Source organism: Aspergillus ambiguus (genome assembly GCF_047715705.1).
Source record: "Aspergillus ambiguus strain CBS 117.58 unplaced genomic scaffold BDV59scaffold_51, whole genome shotgun sequence".
Taxonomy (NCBI): domain Eukaryota; kingdom Fungi; phylum Ascomycota; class Eurotiomycetes; order Eurotiales; family Aspergillaceae; genus Aspergillus; species Aspergillus ambiguus.
This window is the reverse complement of record NW_027395564.1, coordinates 157,187-175,321: the sequence shown is the minus strand read 5'-3', so window position 1 is coordinate 175,321 and position 18,135 is coordinate 157,187. Positions and strand designations below refer to the sequence as shown.

The following is an 18,135-nucleotide window of genomic DNA, read 5'->3' as shown; positions in this document are numbered from 1 at the left end:
AGCGTGAAAATGAGGCTTCTGAAGTGCTTGCAGACCTAGAGTCTTCTGCAGAACCGTCGCGCGTACGAGCGCCACCTCGTTGCAGTGATTGCCATATTCTAGGATATAGGCGATTGTAATGTCCTAATCGAGTTTCTAATTGATTTTTAGATAGAAATGCAATTGTTCTGTGGATAAAAGCGATAAAACTTCATATAGTGGGCGGAGGTGGCGGGTCGCTTGTAGTGGCGGGTCGCTTGTGAAATACGTTAGTTATCGTTATCGCTGACAAACGCATGGAAGTCCATCGAACACCAACCGCCATCCGCATGTATATACATACCATGACTGCCCCGTCGCCTCTCCTCTTCCTCTCCTCACCTATCTCCCCATCATGGCCGACCTCTCCCTCACCGTCCACCACCATGGCTCCCCGCATGTATTCACTTTGGCCGCCGACGCAACCCTCCAGGATCTGACCCGCGAGATCGCCTCGACGCTACACATCCCCGAGGATAACCAGAAGCTCCTTATCGCGCCGAAACCAGGCATGCAGAAGCCCCCCTTCGCCACCACACGACTGGACGCCCTCCTCCCACTCACCCACCCCCGCTTCAGGATCACCCTCCTGGGCACCCCCACGGCGGACATCGACTCGCTGCACGCGCAAGCAGCCAGCACCCGACAGCGCGCCGAAGCTCGCTCCGCCGCGCTGGCCGCCGCGGCCGCGAAGCCCAAACCCCGACGCACCACACCAGGCGGCGTGCACACGCTCTCCAGCAGCGCCAGCAACAACAACAACTACACATTCCATCGGCTGGAGCCGCTTGCGTACCTCCCGCGGCCGGAGCGGTCGCGGGCGTTCCTGGCACGGCTCCGCGATGACCCAGGCATCCGCGCGGCGATGGCCAAACACCGGTTCTCGGTGCCGCTGCTGACTGAGATGGACCCGGCGCTGCACACGACGATGGAGTCGCGCACGCTCGGCCTCAACCGGAACAAGGGCGAGGCCATCGAGCTGCGTCTGCGCACGGACGCCTACGACGGCTACCGCGACTACCGCACCATCCGCAAGACCCTGTGCCATGAGCTCGCCCACTGCGTGCACAGCGAGCACGACCGGGCCTTTTGGGATTTGACCGCCCAGATCGAGCGCGAGGTCGACCGTGCGGACTGGACGAGCGGCGGCCAGCGTTTGTCGGACCAGGAGTTCTATAACCCCGGGGATTGGGAGCGCGCTCAGGAGTCCGGTGCTGAGCTGGTCGATGAGCGCGGGTGGACCGGCGGTGAGTTCGTCCTTGGTGGCCTGGGTGGTGCGGCGCGCGCTGAGAGTCGCCGCGAGGTGTTGGCCCGCGCTGCGGAAGAGAGGTTGCAGAAGGAGAAGGAGGCGAGACAGGGGTAGCATCTACCAACGTGTAGGATTGTATATAGCTTATGAGATATGACGACAATATGATGGGATGACATTTAAACTATACAAGGATACTATGGCTCGCTCTAGTCTTGCTCGTTGACGAACAGCCCGGCCATGCCCTGGCCCGTTCCGATGCACATGCTCGTCAGGAGGATCTTCTTCTTCGTGCGCCGGGCCTCGCTCAGAATCGTGCAGATCTGCCGCGCGCCCGTGGCGCCGAGCGGGTGCCCCAGGGCGATTGCGCCGCCGCGCGGGTTCATCTTGGCGTGGTCGAGGCCGAGGTTCTCCAGACAGTAGACGGCCATGGAGGCGAAGGCCTCGTTGATCTCGAAGATGTCGATATCGTCCTTGGTGAGCTTGAACTGCGACAGCAGCTTCGGGATGGCGGCGGTGGGACCGATGCCCATGACGCGCGGCGGCACGCCGGCCACCGTGGCGCCGCAGAACTTGGCCAGGATGGGCTGGTTAAGCTCGATGGCCTTGGAGCGGCGCATGAGAAGAATGGCCGCAGCTGTCACATATTAGCATCACCCCGCACGGGAAAATGAGAACAAACACCAGCACACTCACCTCCATCCGTCACCTGGCTGGAGTTACCACCGGTGCTGCGGTTTCCGAACTGCGGGAACGCCGGTCTGATCTTGGCCAGACTCTCCGGGGTGGTGCCGTAGCGGATGCCGTCGTCGCGGGAGAGAGTGACCTCCTTGACCTCGCCGGTCTTGGGGTCCTTGACCTTGGTGGTGATGGGGACGATCTCGTCGTCGAACCAGCCGGCCTTCTGGGCAGCCTCGGCGCGACGGAACGACTCAGCCGCGAACTTATCCTGTGCTTCACGGGAGATGTTGAAGTCGGCGCCAACGTTCTCGGACGTCTGGCCCATGGGTTGCATGCAGTCGGCGGCCTCCTGGTTACGGAGCACCTCCTCGTTGAAGGGACGAGCGAGCCGGTCCCCGTTGAAGGACATCAGCTCGGCGCCGACCGCCACGCCGATGTCGATGGCCCCCAGGGAGATCTGGTTCGCGATGTCCTGCACGGCCTTCAGTCCGGACGAGCAGAACCGGTTCACCGACGAGGCGCCGGACGTGTGAGGGATGCCGGCCGCCAGGGAGGCCGCGCGGACGAGATAGGCGGCTTTGCCGTCGCCGACCTGCGGAGGCTTGTTAGATTTATGGTCGGGATATTAGGGGCGGAGGATTGATTACATTTCCCATGCAGACGTCCTCAATCAGAGCCGGGTCGATGTTCGACTTGGCCAACAGCTCCTTCAGCAGCGCGTAGACCATGTAGTCCAGCTCGGTGTCCTTGAATCCACCCTTGAAGGCCTTGGTGAGGGGAGTGCGGAGGGCCAGCGTGATGACTACATCGTCGGGGTTCTTCTGGGTGCTGTTGTTCAACAGTTGGTCAACTTGTCCGCTGGGAAGGCGATTCGGAATGCTTACATCGCGGAGACACCGCTGTTGCCACCTCTCAGGTGGCTGAGGATAGAGCTCAAACGTTCTCCAGCCATGGTGGTTGAATGCTATGGCGAGTCAGCAGTGCGAAGGGAAGGGGATGTTGGAGTATGCGGGGAAGCTCGGCGGGTTCCGACAGACATGGGACGGCGGTGGAAAGTTCCAGAGCAATGGGCGACTTACCAAGATATTAGGAGGGTAGGGAGTATGTGTGGAGGATGGGGAGGAAGAGGAAGACGGGAGGAGAGTGGAGGATGAAGGAGAGTGTATACTTTATAGAACCGGTTTGGGTGGGCAACCGAGAGAGAGCCGAGGCTGTTCTGCTGCATACTTATCCGACACGTCCTCCTATTCGTCCAGAGCGCCTTCTTACTCAGCAACGGCGTCCAAAGCCGAATATGGCAATTCCATTCAGAGCAAATATTATCCTATCCTACAACACTGCAAGTCAAACGCAAGCCAGGACGCCTCCCACCGCCCAATTTAGCAATCTACGCCCGGGAATTTAAGCTAGTTCTATGCGTGCACGTCGTCGTTACTGATGACGCTGCCAACCTCCGACCAGGCTGGGGTGGCGGCGCCAGTCGAGCGGCCCAGGTCGCTGACGGTGCCGTCCGATGACCCATCCACGGCCGATTCATAGATGTGACTGAAACTGCTGGCCGTGGATGGCGTAGATGGACGTTCGTGCAGATCTGAGAGATCAGAAAACGGGGATTTCAGATCACGACCTGTGGCATTCGATGAGGTGCCCGGGTGCTCATAGATGACCTCGCTGCGCTCCAGGGTGGACGTGGAAAACCCGTCCTCCGGTGCCTCGGAGGTGGGCGTATATTCGACCAACGTGCTAGTGGGACTCTGCGCGCGAGGGATGGAAATATGCAGCCGGTCCCGGTCAGATGCAGCGCCGCTCGCTTCCCCGTCGTCTGTCGGTCGACCACTTCGTTGAACCACCTGGGATGCAGACAGCTCGACCGCCGTGGAGTTTGCCACGGATTTGGCGCTCCCACCTGTTTCCAGATCCGGACTGTCTGTCCTCAGGAGATTGCCGTTCTCATCAACCAGGGCGTCAAACGTGCCCGGTTGGGAAGATTTCCGTCGTAAGCGATGTTCCTCGAGCAGGCTGCGACGTCGTTGGAGTTCCTCGCGCGCAATGCGCCGTCGCTCTTCGGCTTCCGGGCCCATCTCTTCGGTCATCGAGATGTCCTGACGGAGAGGAGAGGCATTTCGAGGCTGGATCTCGTCTCCAAGGTGGTGCAAGGCTACGGCGATCTTGCGGCGTGAGTTATCGACCCACTGTCGAAACTGGGGGGATTCGTAGACCGCAATCCCGGCGGCCACCAGGGCCGAGACGGTGATGATAAGTCCTGATGGCGTTGTTAGCCGGTGTAAATATCATCTCTAATGCTCCGATGTATGAACATGCCAGTGGGGCAGCTGATAAGCACCCCGCCGAAGTCCTCCATCAGACTTGTCACGCTAGCAACCGTAGGAGAACGGAACACGGATGAGGGAACTCACCTTTTGCGACTGGCGAGGGCATGCTAGCGGTGCCCTGGGGGGTGAAGAGGGGATGAGGCAGGGAAAAAGCGTGCAGCAGGCAGCACGGAAGAAAGATGTCATCTCCCCTCCCACGTGACCGCGTCGGAACCCTTATCCGCCGGCCCTACCTATCAGCCCCTTTTGGGCAATCCGTTGTTTTCCTCCGCGTCCATCTATCAACTCTCTGTTGTTTGCTTCGACCTCTCACAACCCCGCCATGTCGCGTCCGACTTCCACGGCACAGCGTCCGCTGACGCTGACCGAGGAGCTGGAGAAACTCGAGCAATCCATCACCCTAACTCTCCAAGGTAAAGCAAACACCCCTCTCAGACACGACCGCTTCCGCTCTAACCACCACATAGAGATCGATCACAACTTCAGCCAGGCCCACCGCATCGTCACCTCCAGCATTCTTCCGCTCGTCGAACAATACGCCGAACACTCCCGTGACGTCTGGGACGGTGCCAAGGTGCGTCCCCATCCTAGACAGCCCCCACCAGACAGACGCATCCTAACCACCCCTCCAGTTCTGGAAACAATTCTTCGAAGCTAGCGCCAATGTCTCCCTGTCCGGGTACGAAGAGCACCCTACCGGTGAACCCGAAGGAGACACCACGCAGGACCCCACCGTCACCGAAGACACAACCCACAGCCACCTCTCCGAATCTGCGTCCTACGAGACTCCTTCCTCTGCCCGGCTGGACGTCAACCCCCGCGCCGACGACGATCTAGAGCTCACCTCCCTCAGCCTCTCCTCCCACAGCACGCCGCGTGCACCTCCCCAAGAGCCGCACGCAGCCGACGACACCATCACCTCGTCCCTCGCACATCCCTCACCATACCCACCCCACGCGCCCGACGACGACGACGAAGACGATGGCCTCCCCACCACCCCCGGCAAGCCGTCCCACCACGCCTCCACCACGCCGCTGTCCTCCTCGCCGTTCGTCCCGCCCAGCACCACGCGCCCCCGAGGAGAGTCCGGCTCCGGCTCCGACCCGGTCCTGCACCGCATGCTCGACAAGACGTACCGGGTGCAAGCCACGCCGCTGGGCAAAGGGGCAGGGGCAGGCAATGGCCGGTCCAAGTTCGCGGTGACGCCGAAGCCAGCGGCGTCCAAATACGCCGGCGACGACTCCCCGCTGTCGAGTCCGGAGATGGAGGCGCCGCGGCTGCGTGCGGAGATTTTCTCGTCGCCGCTCAAAACCCCCGGCAGCGCACGCCACCCGCGTCGTGTGAGCGGCCATCCTCGCGGGACGGGGACGCCAAAACCCGGCACGAGTGTGTTGACCCCCGCCCGGCCTGGGGCGAGCCGTCCCGTGTGGGATCATAGCGAGGATGAGTTCGACGACGACGATGAGACCTTTGGGCCGAGCCCGCCCAAGACGATGCAGTTCCATGTCCCGCAGAGCCGTCTGATGAAGACCCCAGGTTTGTTTGCTCTTTCGTTTGGTGACTGGAGAGGTGTGGCTAACGTTCTCGTGTTTCCCTCCACCAGCCAAGGAAGCGTCTAAGCGCATCGTCGAGCATCTGCTGTACACGGCTGGGGCGAACGACACTACGGATGATATTCAGGACGAACAGAGTCCGAGTCTGGTGCGGCGGATGGAGCGATTGGAGGACGAGACGTTTTGAATCTAGCTTCCAGATCACCTCTGTAAATACATACATACCCACGCGCCAATATATCCCCGTAGCCACCTTGCATTCCGTCTGAAATCTTCCATAGAACTCATGCCTTTATAGCTATAGATTCATGCAAACAGACAATAACTCAATAATTGAAGTAGGCTAAACAGGCTACCAACCAGTAAACATGCACCCGACCAAACCAGCATCATTAGTCGGGTATCTCCAGACATCCACAGACAAAAAAAAAATCATCATCCAATGAGACAACATGAGCGGAAAACGTAGTACTAACTTCGAACCTGCGGGATCAAGGGCGACAACGAAAAGACAGATGCGATAACATCCATAAGTGGCAATCCAAGAAAAGAGGGAAAGGGGAGCACTTCAGGGTATCGAGCATGAGGCACGGGGATCATGAGGGAGGAGGAGCTGGAGGGATGGGAAGAGAGTCGATCGTCCACGGATATGTACAGGTTGTCGAGCAGACCGACTTCAGGGTATTCTAGAGAAACGACACGACTGGGAAACGCAGATTGTCCAAAAAATCTCCAGAGGAAAAAAAAAAAAGAAGTGAAAAGAAACACGCTAAAGCCTCTATCCCTGATGCCAGACCAGGAGGCTGAAAAACCAGACTGGAAGCAATGGACGAGAAACCTAGCTCTGCATACCCATGAACACCTCCTGGCAGTTGTCCACCAGAAATTTCACGACCTCGTTCTTTTTCTGTACATCCGTCATCTCGCGAGCCAGACTCTGCGGCCGCATGATCGTCGGGGCAAACACCACAGCGATGTTCTGGCTGGTCATAAGATTCTCCTTTTCGCGTTCCACCACGCGCTTCAGGTGGAACACGAGGAACTCCAACACATCCTGGTGGACGCGAGGCAACTCGCGGAGGCTCTTTTGCAACGTCTCGACGCGCTCGGAGTGAGAAGCAATCTCGCTGGTGTCGATGATCTTCTCATAGACGTCATACGTGATCAGCGGCGTGGGCAGTTTCCGGAAGTACTGCTTCAGTGCGGAGGTCACCGCATGAATATCGAGATCCGGATCCGAGATGTCATAATCCTGCGGAGACCGCTCGAATCCATCGCGAATGGTTTGGATCGCCGAGCTAGCGCCGGATTTACGGTAGATACCTTCCATATCCATACCTGCGGGACAGGTTAGTCTCATCTCACTTTCGAGGACACTGTGCTGCACAACCAGGAACTTACCTCGGAGCTCAACTTCCTGGATGCAGCGGGTGATGATGGCGGGAATGATGCTCTTCTCGTGCTCCATGCGCAGCTCCAAGTCGGTACCAAACAGGCCTGGAGACATAACATCAGTATTCCAGAACACTTCCTCAAACAGGATCGTAGGCTTACCCGTCGGGTTATTCTCGGCCAGGACGGGAACACTGTCCGTTGTAGGCATGCGTCCACCAGCCTGCTTATTGCGTTGGTTTCCGAAGAAACCAAATCCTTGCCGGCTAGGATCCTGGGTCTGCGAGCGTGGCAGTCCAGGTCCGCCTTCGTTGGCGCTCTCACTGGATCCAAAAGCGCCCTTGAGGCCCTTGGTAACTCCCTTTGCGACATTCTGTCCCCCCTTCTTCCAGTTGAACTTACGAGGCTGCCCCTTCCGGATGCTGACCACTTGGGGACCAGGAACGATGGTCGCCGGTTCAGCCTCTTCGGACATGTTGGCAGCGGACACCGACGTCGTTAGGTCATTGTTGGCGGCTTTCAGTGCGTCAATCGAAGACAGCGACTTCTCCTTGCCGTGAGAATAAATTCCCAGGCCATTCGGACCGCGAGGGCCCTCGGCGTTGTTGGCCTTGTAGAGCTCCTGGATCTGGTGCACCAGCTGATTGTTCAGCTCAGCGAGCTGAGCGTTCTTCGAGGACAACTGCTCGAATTCCTGGAAGCTCTTGTCCTTCATCCGGTTGAGATTGGCCAATTCCTCCGCAGCCTCATTGCGCTTGTGGACCAGTTCCTCGATTTGTGGCGTGAAGGAATCCTTCAACTTCTGGATGGACTCTACGAAATCCCGCAGGACCTGGTTGGTGAGCTTTCCCAGGTCCAACGTTCCACCTCCGCCACGCTTTTCGGCCTCGAGATGGTCCGTCAGCACAGAGAGTTCGCGCATGACAATTTCCTTCTTCGCATCCAGGACGACCATGGTCGAACGCTTCTCGCTGAGCTCGGTGTCAACCTGCTTCACATCCACAGCGGCGTTCAGCGCCGCCTCCATCTCCGCGATCTTCTGGTCTCGATCCACCACGCGTTGACGTTCCTTGCGCAACTCATTCCGCAGCCAATTTATTTCCTCTGGACCGAGATTCTCCGGCGCCGTTCCGGAGGGACTGGCAATATCCTGATACGCAGTCCCATTGATCGACGACTTCGGCCACTTGGCGTCCCGCGAGAGACGAGAGCCCTTGTCACTGAAGCTCCGACCGTGGCGCACCGAATTGGACATGCGACGCAGGAAGGACTCGCTGGTCTGCGCCGACTGTCCATCGTCCGATCCCATGATGCGAGCCATGTCTTCGTCCATCGAGAAGTCCCCACCCGCGCTGTACCGCAGCAAAGACGGAGACCCAGTCAGATCCTTCGGGTCAGTCTGCTGGAAGGAGTTGATCGAATTAGGGCGGGCGGGCCTCGACGGCTCGTAATTGTCGCTGCGTGGGGTTCGAGGGGACTCGCCCACCTTGGGGGTGCTCTTGCTGCGGTCATGCCATTGTTCATTGGCCGGTCGAGGAGACACACCGGGCTCCTTGCGATACATCTTGCTTTCCAGGGAGTCACCACGCTTGGGATGGTGTGGCATGCTAGACGAAGATAGGAAGGACCGCGCCGAGTCCACAGATCCACTGTTTTCGTGCAGTCGACGGAGCTCATGAGACGGGCGCGTCGGGATCGTGGTGGAGCTCTCAACCGTCGTCGATCGGTCCAGTGTCGATGCGTCCCGTTGAAGGGTGGTCGACGATTTGGTGCTTTCGGGGCTTGGGGTCGAGAAGGTGCTGGTCTCCTTTTGGGTCGAGGGAAGGTCCGACCGGGAGCTGCGGGCTGACGCTGACGGACCACCGTTCGCCGTTGCATCGTCGGAGCGCCAGCGCGCGGCATCCAGATCGCGGCCCTTCTCTTGGTATGCGATGTGCGGAGACGCGTCGGACGGGACGGAGTCAGAGCCGTCTCGAGGGGACTTGGAATGGCCCAATGCATCGTGGGTCCCCTGTGTTCGGGACCGCTGTTCTTCGGAAGGATCAAACGCGACGGGGATGAGGAATTCACCGCCCCCGTCGGCTTCAGATTCGCGCGGGACCACCAGCGAATGACGGTTACTCCGGTACGTGCTGGACGGGAGGATCAAGTTCTCTAATAAACGAAAGCCGCAGCGGTCAGATGACTGGAAAGTTGGTTCTCCGGGGCAAAGCTCACCTTGGTTATCAGCCGTGCGACCGGCTCCAGCGAGAGATCTCCCCGCGTCCAGCGCAGGCGCGGCTCCCCGCGAGGCCACCTCGGTGGTCACGTCGGCATAGGCATCGGCGGTTGGGTCGTCTGTGGGACGGGAGAGCTGTTCGGCCTCCTCGGGGGGCAGGGAGGGAAGGGATTTGTCGAGCTTCACGTTGGACGGGACTTGCTTTCGAGCGGCAGCGACGCCACGGTTTCTCTTTCGGCGTCGCTGCATGAGGGACTCGTGGCAGTCCATGCAGAAGATCCCCTGGGAGGTTCGAGCATAGCGCAGATTCTCGATCTTTTTCTTGCAGTTCCGGCATCTGAAGCACTGGGCGCAGAAGGCTTGTTCGCCGGTGAGGATGGCGAGGTCCTCGATTTTGTTCCCGCAGGAGCTGCAGCTGTAGGTGCAGTTGCTGCAGATTAGCGATCCATCGCCCAGGAGCAGCAGGTGCGCGTCGGAATCAAGGAGGGTGCCGCAGGTACTGCAGCAAAAACATTCAATGTGCCATCGGTTGCCGGCTGCATGACGGGGGCATTGGTTAGCGACCCATGCAGTCACGTCCGACGTAGGAAACATACCAAGTTCAAAGGCTTTTCCCTCTTCTAGGATCTGTCCGAGGAAACAATCAGGTTAGCGTCATTTGTGTCACATCAAGGGCCCGAGGGCCAGGAGAGCATGCCGACGTACCTCTCCGCAGCCCTTGCACGGAAACGGCACGTCGTCCTGATCCATGGGGGACTCGGGGTGAGTCGCAGGGGACTCCATGGTGGATGATGTGGAGGGATCGCGCTCGACGAGAGGTGACGGTGGAAAGATGGATGGAGGGACCACAGAGCGCGAGCGAGAACGGCCGGACGGAGGGTCAACACATCCAACGGATGCGTTCGATCAAGCGAATGAGATACACGAAGCGAAATGGTTCGAAAGACGGAGGGAGAGGAGAGGGGAGAGCAGTCGGTGGAGACAGCGACAGCCGATTGCGCGTAAAAAGGGGGGGGAGGGGAGACCACGGAGCGATGGAGAGCAACTCGGAAGGATCTAGAGACGGAGAAGGAGGATTAGCCACCGCTGGGGACGACGAAGCGAGTGAGAAGGAGGGAAACGAGAGAGCAGAAAGATGAAGCGAAAGGGGGATGAGGTGTCATAGTGGTGGTTGTAGGAGTAGGAGGAGCCAAGTACCCCAGATCCAGCCAGGGGGGGAAGAGGGGAAACAGCACGTACAGCGTTCCCAGAAGCGAAGATCGGGACTGCAGGCGAATTACCCGGACGGGAAAAGGCAGGGAGAAGGAGGAGGAGGAGGAAGAGGAGCAGGGGAGTTGAAACGAGAGGGCGAGGGAGAGCGAGGGAAGTGGGAGGAGGAAGAAAGATGAAGCGGGAGGGAGCGGGAGACGAGGTGTGTTTCAGATAAACTCGAGCCATCAGGTACCACCGCCACTGTACACCATGACCGAGGATCTCTATTATGCTTCCACTTGACATTTGGAAATAGAAGATAAATCTAGTAAATATGGTACAATTACGCCAAATGTGTATATTAACAAAACTATATGCTCCGTCTATATGCTTATTCTCTCCTCACGTCTCCAGCGACTGGTGTATCACGCTCGTCCGATAGGTCTCACTGCGCTGGATCAGCTCCTGATGTGTCCCCTGCTCCACGCAGCGTCCCTCTTCGATCAGGAAGATCTGGTCCGCCCGGTGGATGGTGTTCAGCCGATGCGCAATGGCTACAATTGTCGTGCGACCCGCCAGCGTCGCCAATGCCTCCTGGATGCGCTTCTCCGACTCCACATCCAGCGCGCTGGTCGACTCGTCCAGCAGCAACATGCGCGGCTTGCGCACCAGCGCCCGCGCAATCGACAGTCGCTGCCGCTGGCCGCCCGAGAACTGCTTGCCGTCGTGGCTGCACATCGTGTGGTATCCCTCCGGCAGCGCCATGATCACGTCGTGGATGTTGGCCATGCGGCACGCCTCCTCAATCTCCGTCAGCGTGGGCTCGTGGCCCGGCCGCGCCCCAAGCCCGATATTGAAGGCCACCGTCCCCTCGAACAGCACGTTCTCCTGCGGCACCAACGCGATGTCGTCGCGGAATGCCGTGCCCATCTGGCGCGTCACATCAACCCCGTCGACCACCACCGACCCAGCCATCGGCCGGTAGAACCGCTCCAGCATCGCAAACGTCGTCGACTTGCCCGACCCGCTGGGGCCCACCAGGGCGCAGAACTGGCCGGGCTTGATGTGGATGTCCAGCCCCTGCAGGATCGGCCGTTCCGGCCGGTTGGGGTATGTGAAATGCACCCCACGCAGCTGCGCGCCGATGGCCGGTCCGGCCGTCTGCGGACGAGACACGGTCTCGCGCGCCTCGATGTTCGTCGCCGCTGCCTTCTCCTCAAGCAGCGCCCCCGCGGGCTGGAACGTCTGCGATGTCGTCCCCGGGTTCATCTCCTCCTCCGCAGACCGCGTGGTGAGCAGGTCAACGATGTTGGACGACGCCACCCGCGCCTTGGAGATGTCCGGCGCCAGCGCGAACATCTGCCCGCACGACTGCGTACTGAAGAGGATCGCCGGCAGCACGATGAAGAACTGCGTCTGCGAGTAGAGCCCCGACGCGATCTGCCGCGATCCCCACCAGTATGCCAGCGCGTAAACCAGGTTGCTGATGCTGAACGCGAGGGCTAGCCACACGTTCCCGTGCGCGATGGCCTTCATCGTCTCGCGGTAGGGCCGCTTCAACGCCCGTCCGAACACCTCATACGACTGCTTCTCAAGCGAGAAGGCAGACACCGCGCGGATGTTGTCAACCGCCTCGACCGTAATCGCGGTCGCATGGGCGAACGCCTTCTGGTGTCGTTCCGCGAACTTGGCTTGCACGCGCAGCTTCATCATGCCCGACACCAGCAGCACGGGGATGGTCGGGAATAGCACAATTGTGATCTTCCACGCAATGGCGAACGAGATCACCAGCCCGGCCACTAGATTCACGGCCGTCGCCAGCAACAGCCCGATCGTCGAACCGGTGATTCCGCTCAGCGCGGAAGCATCTCCCGTGATATATGTGATAAGGGTCCCCGGCGTGCGATCTTCCATCCCATGCCATTGCAGCGTCTGGCCGAGGAGAGATCGCAGGGACAAGACTCGGATGCGGTACAGCACCTTGTCGGCCGCCCAGCCAAACGCTGCGCCACCGACCACATTGGCAGACAGCTCGACGATGGCGAGGATGAAGAAGAGCAACCCGTACAGGTTTCCGCTGTCACTGATGGCATCAGCGCCGCGGCACGGGCTCAGACTTCCCACCGTATGGCCAAAGACCACTGCTTCGGCGGAGTAGCTCCCACCGATGATGCACGACATACCGAGACCGAGTAAGATCAAGGGGAGATTAGGCCGGAGGATGGAGAAGATAAATTTGGTGGAGAACCAGCCCGACCGCTTCTTCGGCTTCTTCTCTTTCTTCGCCTTCTCCTTGCCATCCTTCGGTCCATCCGTTCCCTCCCCGCCAACGACGGTGTCCTCCGTCACGTCAGATCTACTCATACCCACGAGCTCCTTCTCATCGGCGATCTTGGTGCTTTCCGACGCAAGCTTCCTTTCAGAGGAGACATCACGGATGGAATCTTCCGACGACGACAGGTCTTCCATGCTCAGCTTCCCCAGGTTTTGGAGTCGCACCATATCTGCGTAAACGCCACCCTGTGCAACCAGATCCGCGTGGGAGCCTTCCTCGGCAACCCGGCCGGCCTTGACCACGACAATCTTATGCGCGTCCTTTGCCGTGGCCAGCCGATGAGCGATCGACACCGTGGTGACGTGCTCAGACACTTTCGCCAACGCCGCCTGGATCAGCTGCTCACTGGTCGAATCCAGCGCGGCGGTGGCCTCGTCCAGGATGAGGAGACGCGGTTCTCGTACCAGCGCCCGAGCCAGGGCAATACGTTGCTTCTGGCCTCCACTGAGTTGGTTTCCGGCAGTACCGACGTTAGTAGCCAACCCATGCGGCAAGGCCTCGATGAAGTTCAGTGCATTGGCGGTAGCCGCCGCCTGTCGCACCAAGGTGACGATTTCCGTCACCGGACTCTCGTAGGCGGACAGGGCTTCGCGCTCGGAGACTCCACTGCGAATTTTCTCCGCAAGGTCTGGCAGACTCGCGTCCAGGATGAATGGAGCAAGGCGTTCATGGTGTGCCGCAGCCGAAGAGACCAGGCCGTAGGCGATATTTTCTAGGATTGACCGGTCCAGCAGAGACGGTTCCTGCTGGACGAACCCAATGTTTCCGCGCAGATAGCGGACATTCAGGTCGCGGAAGTTTCGACCCCCGATCAGGACATCGCCAGATTTGGGGTCGTAGAATCGTTCCAGGAGGGAAACCACGGTGGATTTACCGCCTCCCGAAGGGCCCACAATGGCCGTGTGTTTCTTAGCCGGGATAGAGAAGGTCGTCCCCTGCAGCACGGGCACGTCCGGGCGGGCAGGGTAGGAGAAATGGACGTCGCGGAACTCAATCTCCTCCTCCCCGAAGACAGCGGACTTGTCACCTTCGTCGGAAGTTCCATCAATGTCAGAGGGGCGGTTAATGACCGCCAGAAGGCGCTCCGACGCGCCGGCGGCTTGGGCGAAAACGTGGATGAAGGGAGCGACCTGGCTTAGAATGAAGGAGGCATCGATCAGGACGAAGATAACGGTGTAGACCGAACCAACCGAAACACCATTGCCATCGTTGGCTACCGAGTCTGAGATCATCTGCGAGCCCTCCCAGAACGCCAGCGCGTTGGCCGAGTATGCCACAAAGTACAAGAAGCCCAACTGTGCGGCATGGGTGCCGGCTTTCTTGAGCGCATCCTTGTGCGATTGGGAGAGATAGCTGGCGAAGCGGCCCTCCAGGCGGTCATTCGCATTGAACGCATGCACCAAGGTCAGGTGAGACAAGCTCGAGGAGGCGATGGAGGTGGCAGCATTGACATTCTTGGAGATGCGGCCCGCGTACTTTTTGATGTAGTGGCCTCCCAGCAGGGACATGACCATGAAACAGGGGACCACCGAGACCAGCATTCCGGCGATGCGGGGCACCTTGAGGAAGGCGACGATGTACGAGGCCACGAAGTACGAGATGGTGGTGATAACCAAGCCAACCTTCTCGGAGGTGCCCGATTGTACGACCTCAATGTCGCTCACCAACCGCGAAATGACATCCCCCGATGGCAGCGATTCGATGAAGTTTGCGTCTTGCTTGATTATACTTTCGAAATAGCGCCGACGGTAGCGACGGGCCAGCCGCTCGCTTACCGTGCACCAACATGAGGTGTGAATATAGATACTGCAAAAGTTCGCAATGGTGATGTAGATCACATAGAGCACCTTGGTTCGGACACTCGCGCTGAGATCGGCATCGGCGCTTTGGGTCCCGGAGCAGGTGGCCGAATTGAGGTCGTTGATCAGGTCACCGAAGACGATTCCGAGCAGAGGAAACGGGACACCACCCGCGATGGCGAAGATGACGCCGAGAACGATGAGTACAACATCCGTGATGGTGTAATCGAGCGAGAACAGAAGACGGAAATAGGCGAAGAATTTCCCCAAGTCGTCCTTAGTGGGGATATATTTTTTGACCTGTTGGATCTTGAAATGAGTCAGTATCATTGCTTCGCCTGACCTCGCCAGTTTATATCGCTGTCGCCTTTCCTCCGCAGTCGGCCATATCAACACTGCAAGAACGGGACACATACAACACCGTCGGTCTTATCCGTCGAACGTTTCTCTCCGTCCGTGGACGGCGCTACCTCTGACATCATGGGCGTTCGGCGAGCCCGTGGTGCACGGAAACCACCGAGAGGGTTGTTTCACCGACGTTCAGCTCCTTGACGGAGTATATCCAAAAATGAGGAGCTCAGCAGGGTCCAAGAAAAGGAATCCTCCACCGACAATCAACAAGAAAAGGAAAGAGAGTGAAACGATTCACCCAGAGAGCAACACCCAAGAAACATGCCTAAGCCATGGAATACGAATCGACGGAGGAAGAAGAAGGGAGAATGAAAGCAAGAAGGACGAGGGGCGAGCGTCGAGGGGAAAAAGGAATTGGAAAATTGAATAAAGTGGTGGTAGTAAAACGGGGCAAAATTTAATAGCAAAAAAAAAAAAAGAAGTCGATAGAGTTCTCTTGTTGACAAACCAAAATGGTTGAACAACCCCGACGAGCCACTAGATTTTGCACGATGACACACAGACAGGCGTGTCGAAGGGGGTCCATTCCCATCATAACGGCTCCGGTAGCGGCAAGAGATGAAAAAAAAGCGGAGAAGAAACGAGGCCGTCGACGAGGATATTCATTGAACTCTCCCCACTGGGTATAGCAAGAGGGGCGGCTGAAGTGGGTTCGTCCACTCGGTGGATTTGCGCGGATTTGCCTGCCGGTGATCGATTTTTCCCTTTTCTTGTGCTTCACTCTTTCTCCATGGACAGTCTTATCTGATCCGACTGAGTACGTACTGCGTACTTCGCGTTGCACGATTTTCCTGCAGGGGAAAGTGTGACAGTCGATGGATCGGAGAATTTGATGGGATGTGGGCCACCACGGGGGGGTGCATAGAATCTGCATTTCCGCCCAATATCCTCGGTTTCATCTCGTGGGATGGAACAGAAAACCAGGCAGCGATGCGTAAGCAGATGAAGATGTTCATGCTTGTTTCTTCTTTGGGGGGATCTTGGCGTGGGACATTGGCGGGCGCCATCTGATAACTCTGTCTGCACATCACCAGTCCCTGATGGCGTCGCACGTACGCATAGACGCCGTGTACTACTATTCCGGGATGTTGGATCCTTCCCATTCATCAACTAGTCAAGGAAGTGAGGAAGCCATGGCTCGAAAAGCTTCCGTCTACCCACACTAGATGGGGGCTTTGGTGCGTCTGCATCCACCATCGGGAATCCTCGCCGGGCTTAGCCTTGTCTCCATCATGCGAGCGAGTATCTTGGCGCCCCTTTCCATGGACCAGAGACACGAAAGGAAAAGCAAAGAGACGAGGGAGAAAAAGGCATCTGCGTGCGAACCAGGGATACAGTCACGGAAAGTAAAGGTTCAGGTTATCTAATCTGATTGATTATTGATTGATTGATTGATAAAATTCTGACTGTGGTCCACGTGACTGGATTCGGGATCTTCGCTTCGTATTGGCTGTTGCTCCCATCCCTTTTCCCTCTTCCTATTGCGTACTCCGTACTACGCAGAACTCACTCCTGCACCAGAGAAGCTTCACGAAACGTTCGAGAAGATAGTCATCCCCACCCGGTGGATATTCCTCCGTGGTCAACTGACTATATCCTGCGACAAGAAAGGGGTAAATCCAGGGGGAACTCGCCTCGATCTAATCAGATCGCCATCTAATCAGATTCACCACCATCTCGCCGATATTCGGTAACCCAACATGAAGTTGTCTTGCCACGGACTCCCGGTCTCCCAAGGACAGAGGAACGGATTCTCTCCGAACCAGAACAATATGTGGACACATTCCACTGTGACTGAATCGGGATCCATCGGCAACTCTTGGCTGGATTCTTAAAATTTTGGCCACTGAGTTCCATCACCTCGACTCAAAGCTTGAATGCCACTGTCACTTGGTTCTCTTGTCTCACATGGAATCCGAGTATTGGACGATTTCCTGGCATGAATTAAGCAAACGTAGTGGTATCCCAAAGAGCTCTTCATCATGATACCCAGTGGGACGAAATCCTTACCTCGACAAAATGTTACGCACGATTAACGTAAGGCTGTCTTTTATCATATGCCTTGTGCGTTGTAGTTTCATGTACGCAGTAGGTAGAAATTATCTCCGTCCTTTCATCCATCCAACTCTGCAGCGTTGGTCCCTTGCCTGTTTGGAAATATCGGTATGATGCACATAGCCAATTTCCCAATTTTCGCTATCCTAGGTGACGTACCTACATGGCATTCGCATTCACTTTGTACCAATGGATACCTTCCTTGTGTCTCTTGATCAGATGCGGGCTACATCTATCAGTTAATAGACTTTGTTAATATAGACTCTCTACTGGTAAGGAATAAAATAGGACGTCAAAACCTGGCTCCTCTTCTCCTCTCTAAATCACCTCCATCCTTCGCTATTCGACTTATTGGACTGATTGAGATACAATGTCTTAGAAAACTCTCCTTAAATCTTATAATTAGATCTGCTCATCTTTGGGAGGCATTTTGAGAGCCGTTGGGGAGTTGAGGCGATGGTTGTGTGTTGTGGGAAGCGAAGGAGCAACACAACAACACAAAGAGCTTCTCCCTCCTTCCCCCCTCCCCTCCTCTTCTTTCCTCCTCTTTCTCTCTTCGGAGTTCTTAGATCCAGCACCCTGAGTCTTTAACAACGTTATTGACTTTTCTTACTGTCTAAAACCCCCAGTACAATGGAACAGCTCCCCAGTTGTACTTTTTATCGCTCGAAGCTCTAGTGGAGCGCGGGATTTCAAGATCTTGTTTCTCACCAGCAGCCTAGAGGATACGTACCCGGTAACCTCAGAGCTTGGCCCTCTTGCCAAGGTGCTTCCATTCTACCCTTTGTCAATCGTTCCAAATAAATATTTCGCCCCAAGGAATCCCACTGACCGACATGTGAGACCCGGTGTCGAAACTGGCCGGCCTGTGGAGTTTGTGATTAACGGATGGGATGGCCT

At 57.5% G+C, this 18,135-nt stretch overlaps 6 protein-coding genes across 6 annotated transcripts; 2 read left to right on the top strand and 4 right to left on the bottom strand.

Annotated features, from left to right (window-relative positions):
- Positions 1-327: 327 nt before the first annotated feature.
- BDV59DRAFT_135927 (putative zinc metalloproteinase) lies at positions 328-1,428 on the top strand. Its single transcript, XM_073687058.1, has one exon. The coding sequence runs from the start codon at positions 374-376 to the stop codon at positions 1,379-1,381; it is 1,008 nt and encodes a 335-aa protein (XP_073543533.1). The 5' UTR covers positions 328-373; the 3' UTR covers positions 1,382-1,428.
- Positions 1,352-3,117, bottom strand: kat1 (putative 3-ketoacyl-CoA ketothiolase (Kat1)). The gene is made up of 5 exons (XM_073687059.1): positions 3,028-3,117; positions 2,833-2,912; positions 2,596-2,776; positions 1,964-2,540; positions 1,352-1,904 (listed from the first exon to the last, which is right to left on the bottom strand). The coding sequence occupies exons 2-5, from the start codon at positions 2,898-2,900 to the stop codon at positions 1,477-1,479; spliced, it is 1,254 nt and encodes a 417-aa protein (XP_073543532.1). The 5' UTR covers positions 2,901-2,912; positions 3,028-3,117; the 3' UTR covers positions 1,352-1,476.
- A 43-nt stretch (positions 3,118-3,160) lies between these two features.
- BDV59DRAFT_188073 (uncharacterized protein) lies at positions 3,161-4,417 on the bottom strand. Its single transcript, XM_073691342.1, has 2 exons — positions 4,366-4,417; positions 3,161-4,211 (listed from the first exon to the last, which is right to left on the bottom strand). The coding sequence occupies exons 1-2, from the start codon at positions 4,385-4,387 to the stop codon at positions 3,361-3,363; spliced, it is 873 nt and encodes a 290-aa protein (XP_073543531.1). The 5' UTR covers positions 4,388-4,417; the 3' UTR covers positions 3,161-3,360.
- Positions 4,418-4,563: 146 nt separating this feature from the next.
- BDV59DRAFT_188071 (DASH complex subunit Ask1-domain-containing protein) lies at positions 4,564-6,100 on the top strand. Its single transcript, XM_073691341.1, has 4 exons — positions 4,564-4,694; positions 4,749-4,855; positions 4,914-5,817; positions 5,885-6,100. Exons 1-4 carry the CDS (start codon positions 4,604-4,606, stop codon positions 6,019-6,021), a joined length of 1,239 nt encoding a protein of 412 aa, XP_073543530.1. The 5' UTR covers positions 4,564-4,603; the 3' UTR covers positions 6,022-6,100.
- A 19-nt stretch (positions 6,101-6,119) lies between these two features.
- BDV59DRAFT_188070 (putative Rho GTPase activator Rga) lies at positions 6,120-10,806 on the bottom strand. The gene is made up of 6 exons (XM_073691340.1): positions 10,150-10,806; positions 10,041-10,071; positions 9,444-9,980; positions 7,389-9,380; positions 7,236-7,331; positions 6,120-7,172 (listed from the first exon to the last, which is right to left on the bottom strand). Exons 1-6 carry the CDS (start codon positions 10,225-10,227, stop codon positions 6,673-6,675), a joined length of 3,234 nt encoding a protein of 1,077 aa, XP_073543529.1. The 5' UTR covers positions 10,228-10,806; the 3' UTR covers positions 6,120-6,672.
- A 129-nt stretch (positions 10,807-10,935) lies between these two features.
- Positions 10,936-15,414, bottom strand: BDV59DRAFT_210979 (ABC transporter ATP-binding protein). The gene is made up of 2 exons (XM_073695699.1): positions 15,186-15,414; positions 10,936-15,078 (listed from the first exon to the last, which is right to left on the bottom strand). Exons 1-2 carry the CDS (start codon positions 15,249-15,251, stop codon positions 11,038-11,040), a joined length of 4,107 nt encoding a protein of 1,368 aa, XP_073543528.1. The 5' UTR covers positions 15,252-15,414; the 3' UTR covers positions 10,936-11,037.
- Between the last annotated feature and the right edge of the window lie 2,721 nt (positions 15,415-18,135).

Coding starts and splice junctions, on each gene's coding strand:
- BDV59DRAFT_188071 (XM_073691341.1), top strand. CDS start 4,604: ATGTCGCGTCCGACTTCCACGGCACAGCGTCCGCTGACGCTGACCGAG. Junction 4,695..4,748: donor CATCACCCTAACTCTCCAAG/GTAAAGCAAACA, acceptor ACCACCACATAG/AGATCGATCACAACTTCAGC. Junction 5,818..5,884: donor CCGTCTGATGAAGACCCCAG/GTTTGTTTGCTC, acceptor TCCCTCCACCAG/CCAAGGAAGCGTCTAAGCGC.
- BDV59DRAFT_135927 (XM_073687058.1), top strand. CDS start 374: ATGGCCGACCTCTCCCTCACCGTCCACCACCATGGCTCCCCGCATGTA.
- BDV59DRAFT_188070 (XM_073691340.1), bottom strand. CDS start 10,227: ATGGAGTCCCCTGCGACTCACCCCGAGTCCCCCATGGATCAGGACGAC. Junction 9,381..9,443: donor TCGCACGGCTGATAACCAAG/GTGAGCTTTGCC, acceptor TTCGTTTATTAG/AGAACTTGATCCTCCCGTCC. Junction 7,173..7,235: donor CCAGGAAGTTGAGCTCCGAG/GTAAGTTCCTGG, acceptor CCTGTCCCGCAG/GTATGGATATGGAAGGTATC.
- kat1 (XM_073687059.1), bottom strand. CDS start 2,900: ATGGCTGGAGAACGTTTGAGCTCTATCCTCAGCCACCTGAGAGGTGGC. Junction 2,541..2,595: donor AGGACGTCTGCATGGGAAAT/GTAATCAATCCT, acceptor AAGCCTCCGCAG/GTCGGCGACGGCAAAGCCGC. Junction 1,905..1,963: donor CAGCCAGGTGACGGATGGAG/GTGAGTGTGCTG, acceptor AATATGTGACAG/CTGCGGCCATTCTTCTCATG.
- BDV59DRAFT_188073 (XM_073691342.1), bottom strand. CDS start 4,387: ATGCCCTCGCCAGTCGCAAAAG. Junction 4,212..4,365: donor GCCCTCGCCAGTCGCAAAAG/GTGAGTTCCCTC, acceptor CAACGCCATCAG/GACTTATCATCACCGTCTCG.
- BDV59DRAFT_210979 (XM_073695699.1), bottom strand. CDS start 15,251: ATGATGTCAGAGGTAGCGCCGTCCACGGACGGAGAGAAACGTTCGACG. Junction 15,079..15,185: donor CGGATAAGACCGACGGTGTT/GTATGTGTCCCG, acceptor ACTCATTTCAAG/ATCCAACAGGTCAAAAAATA.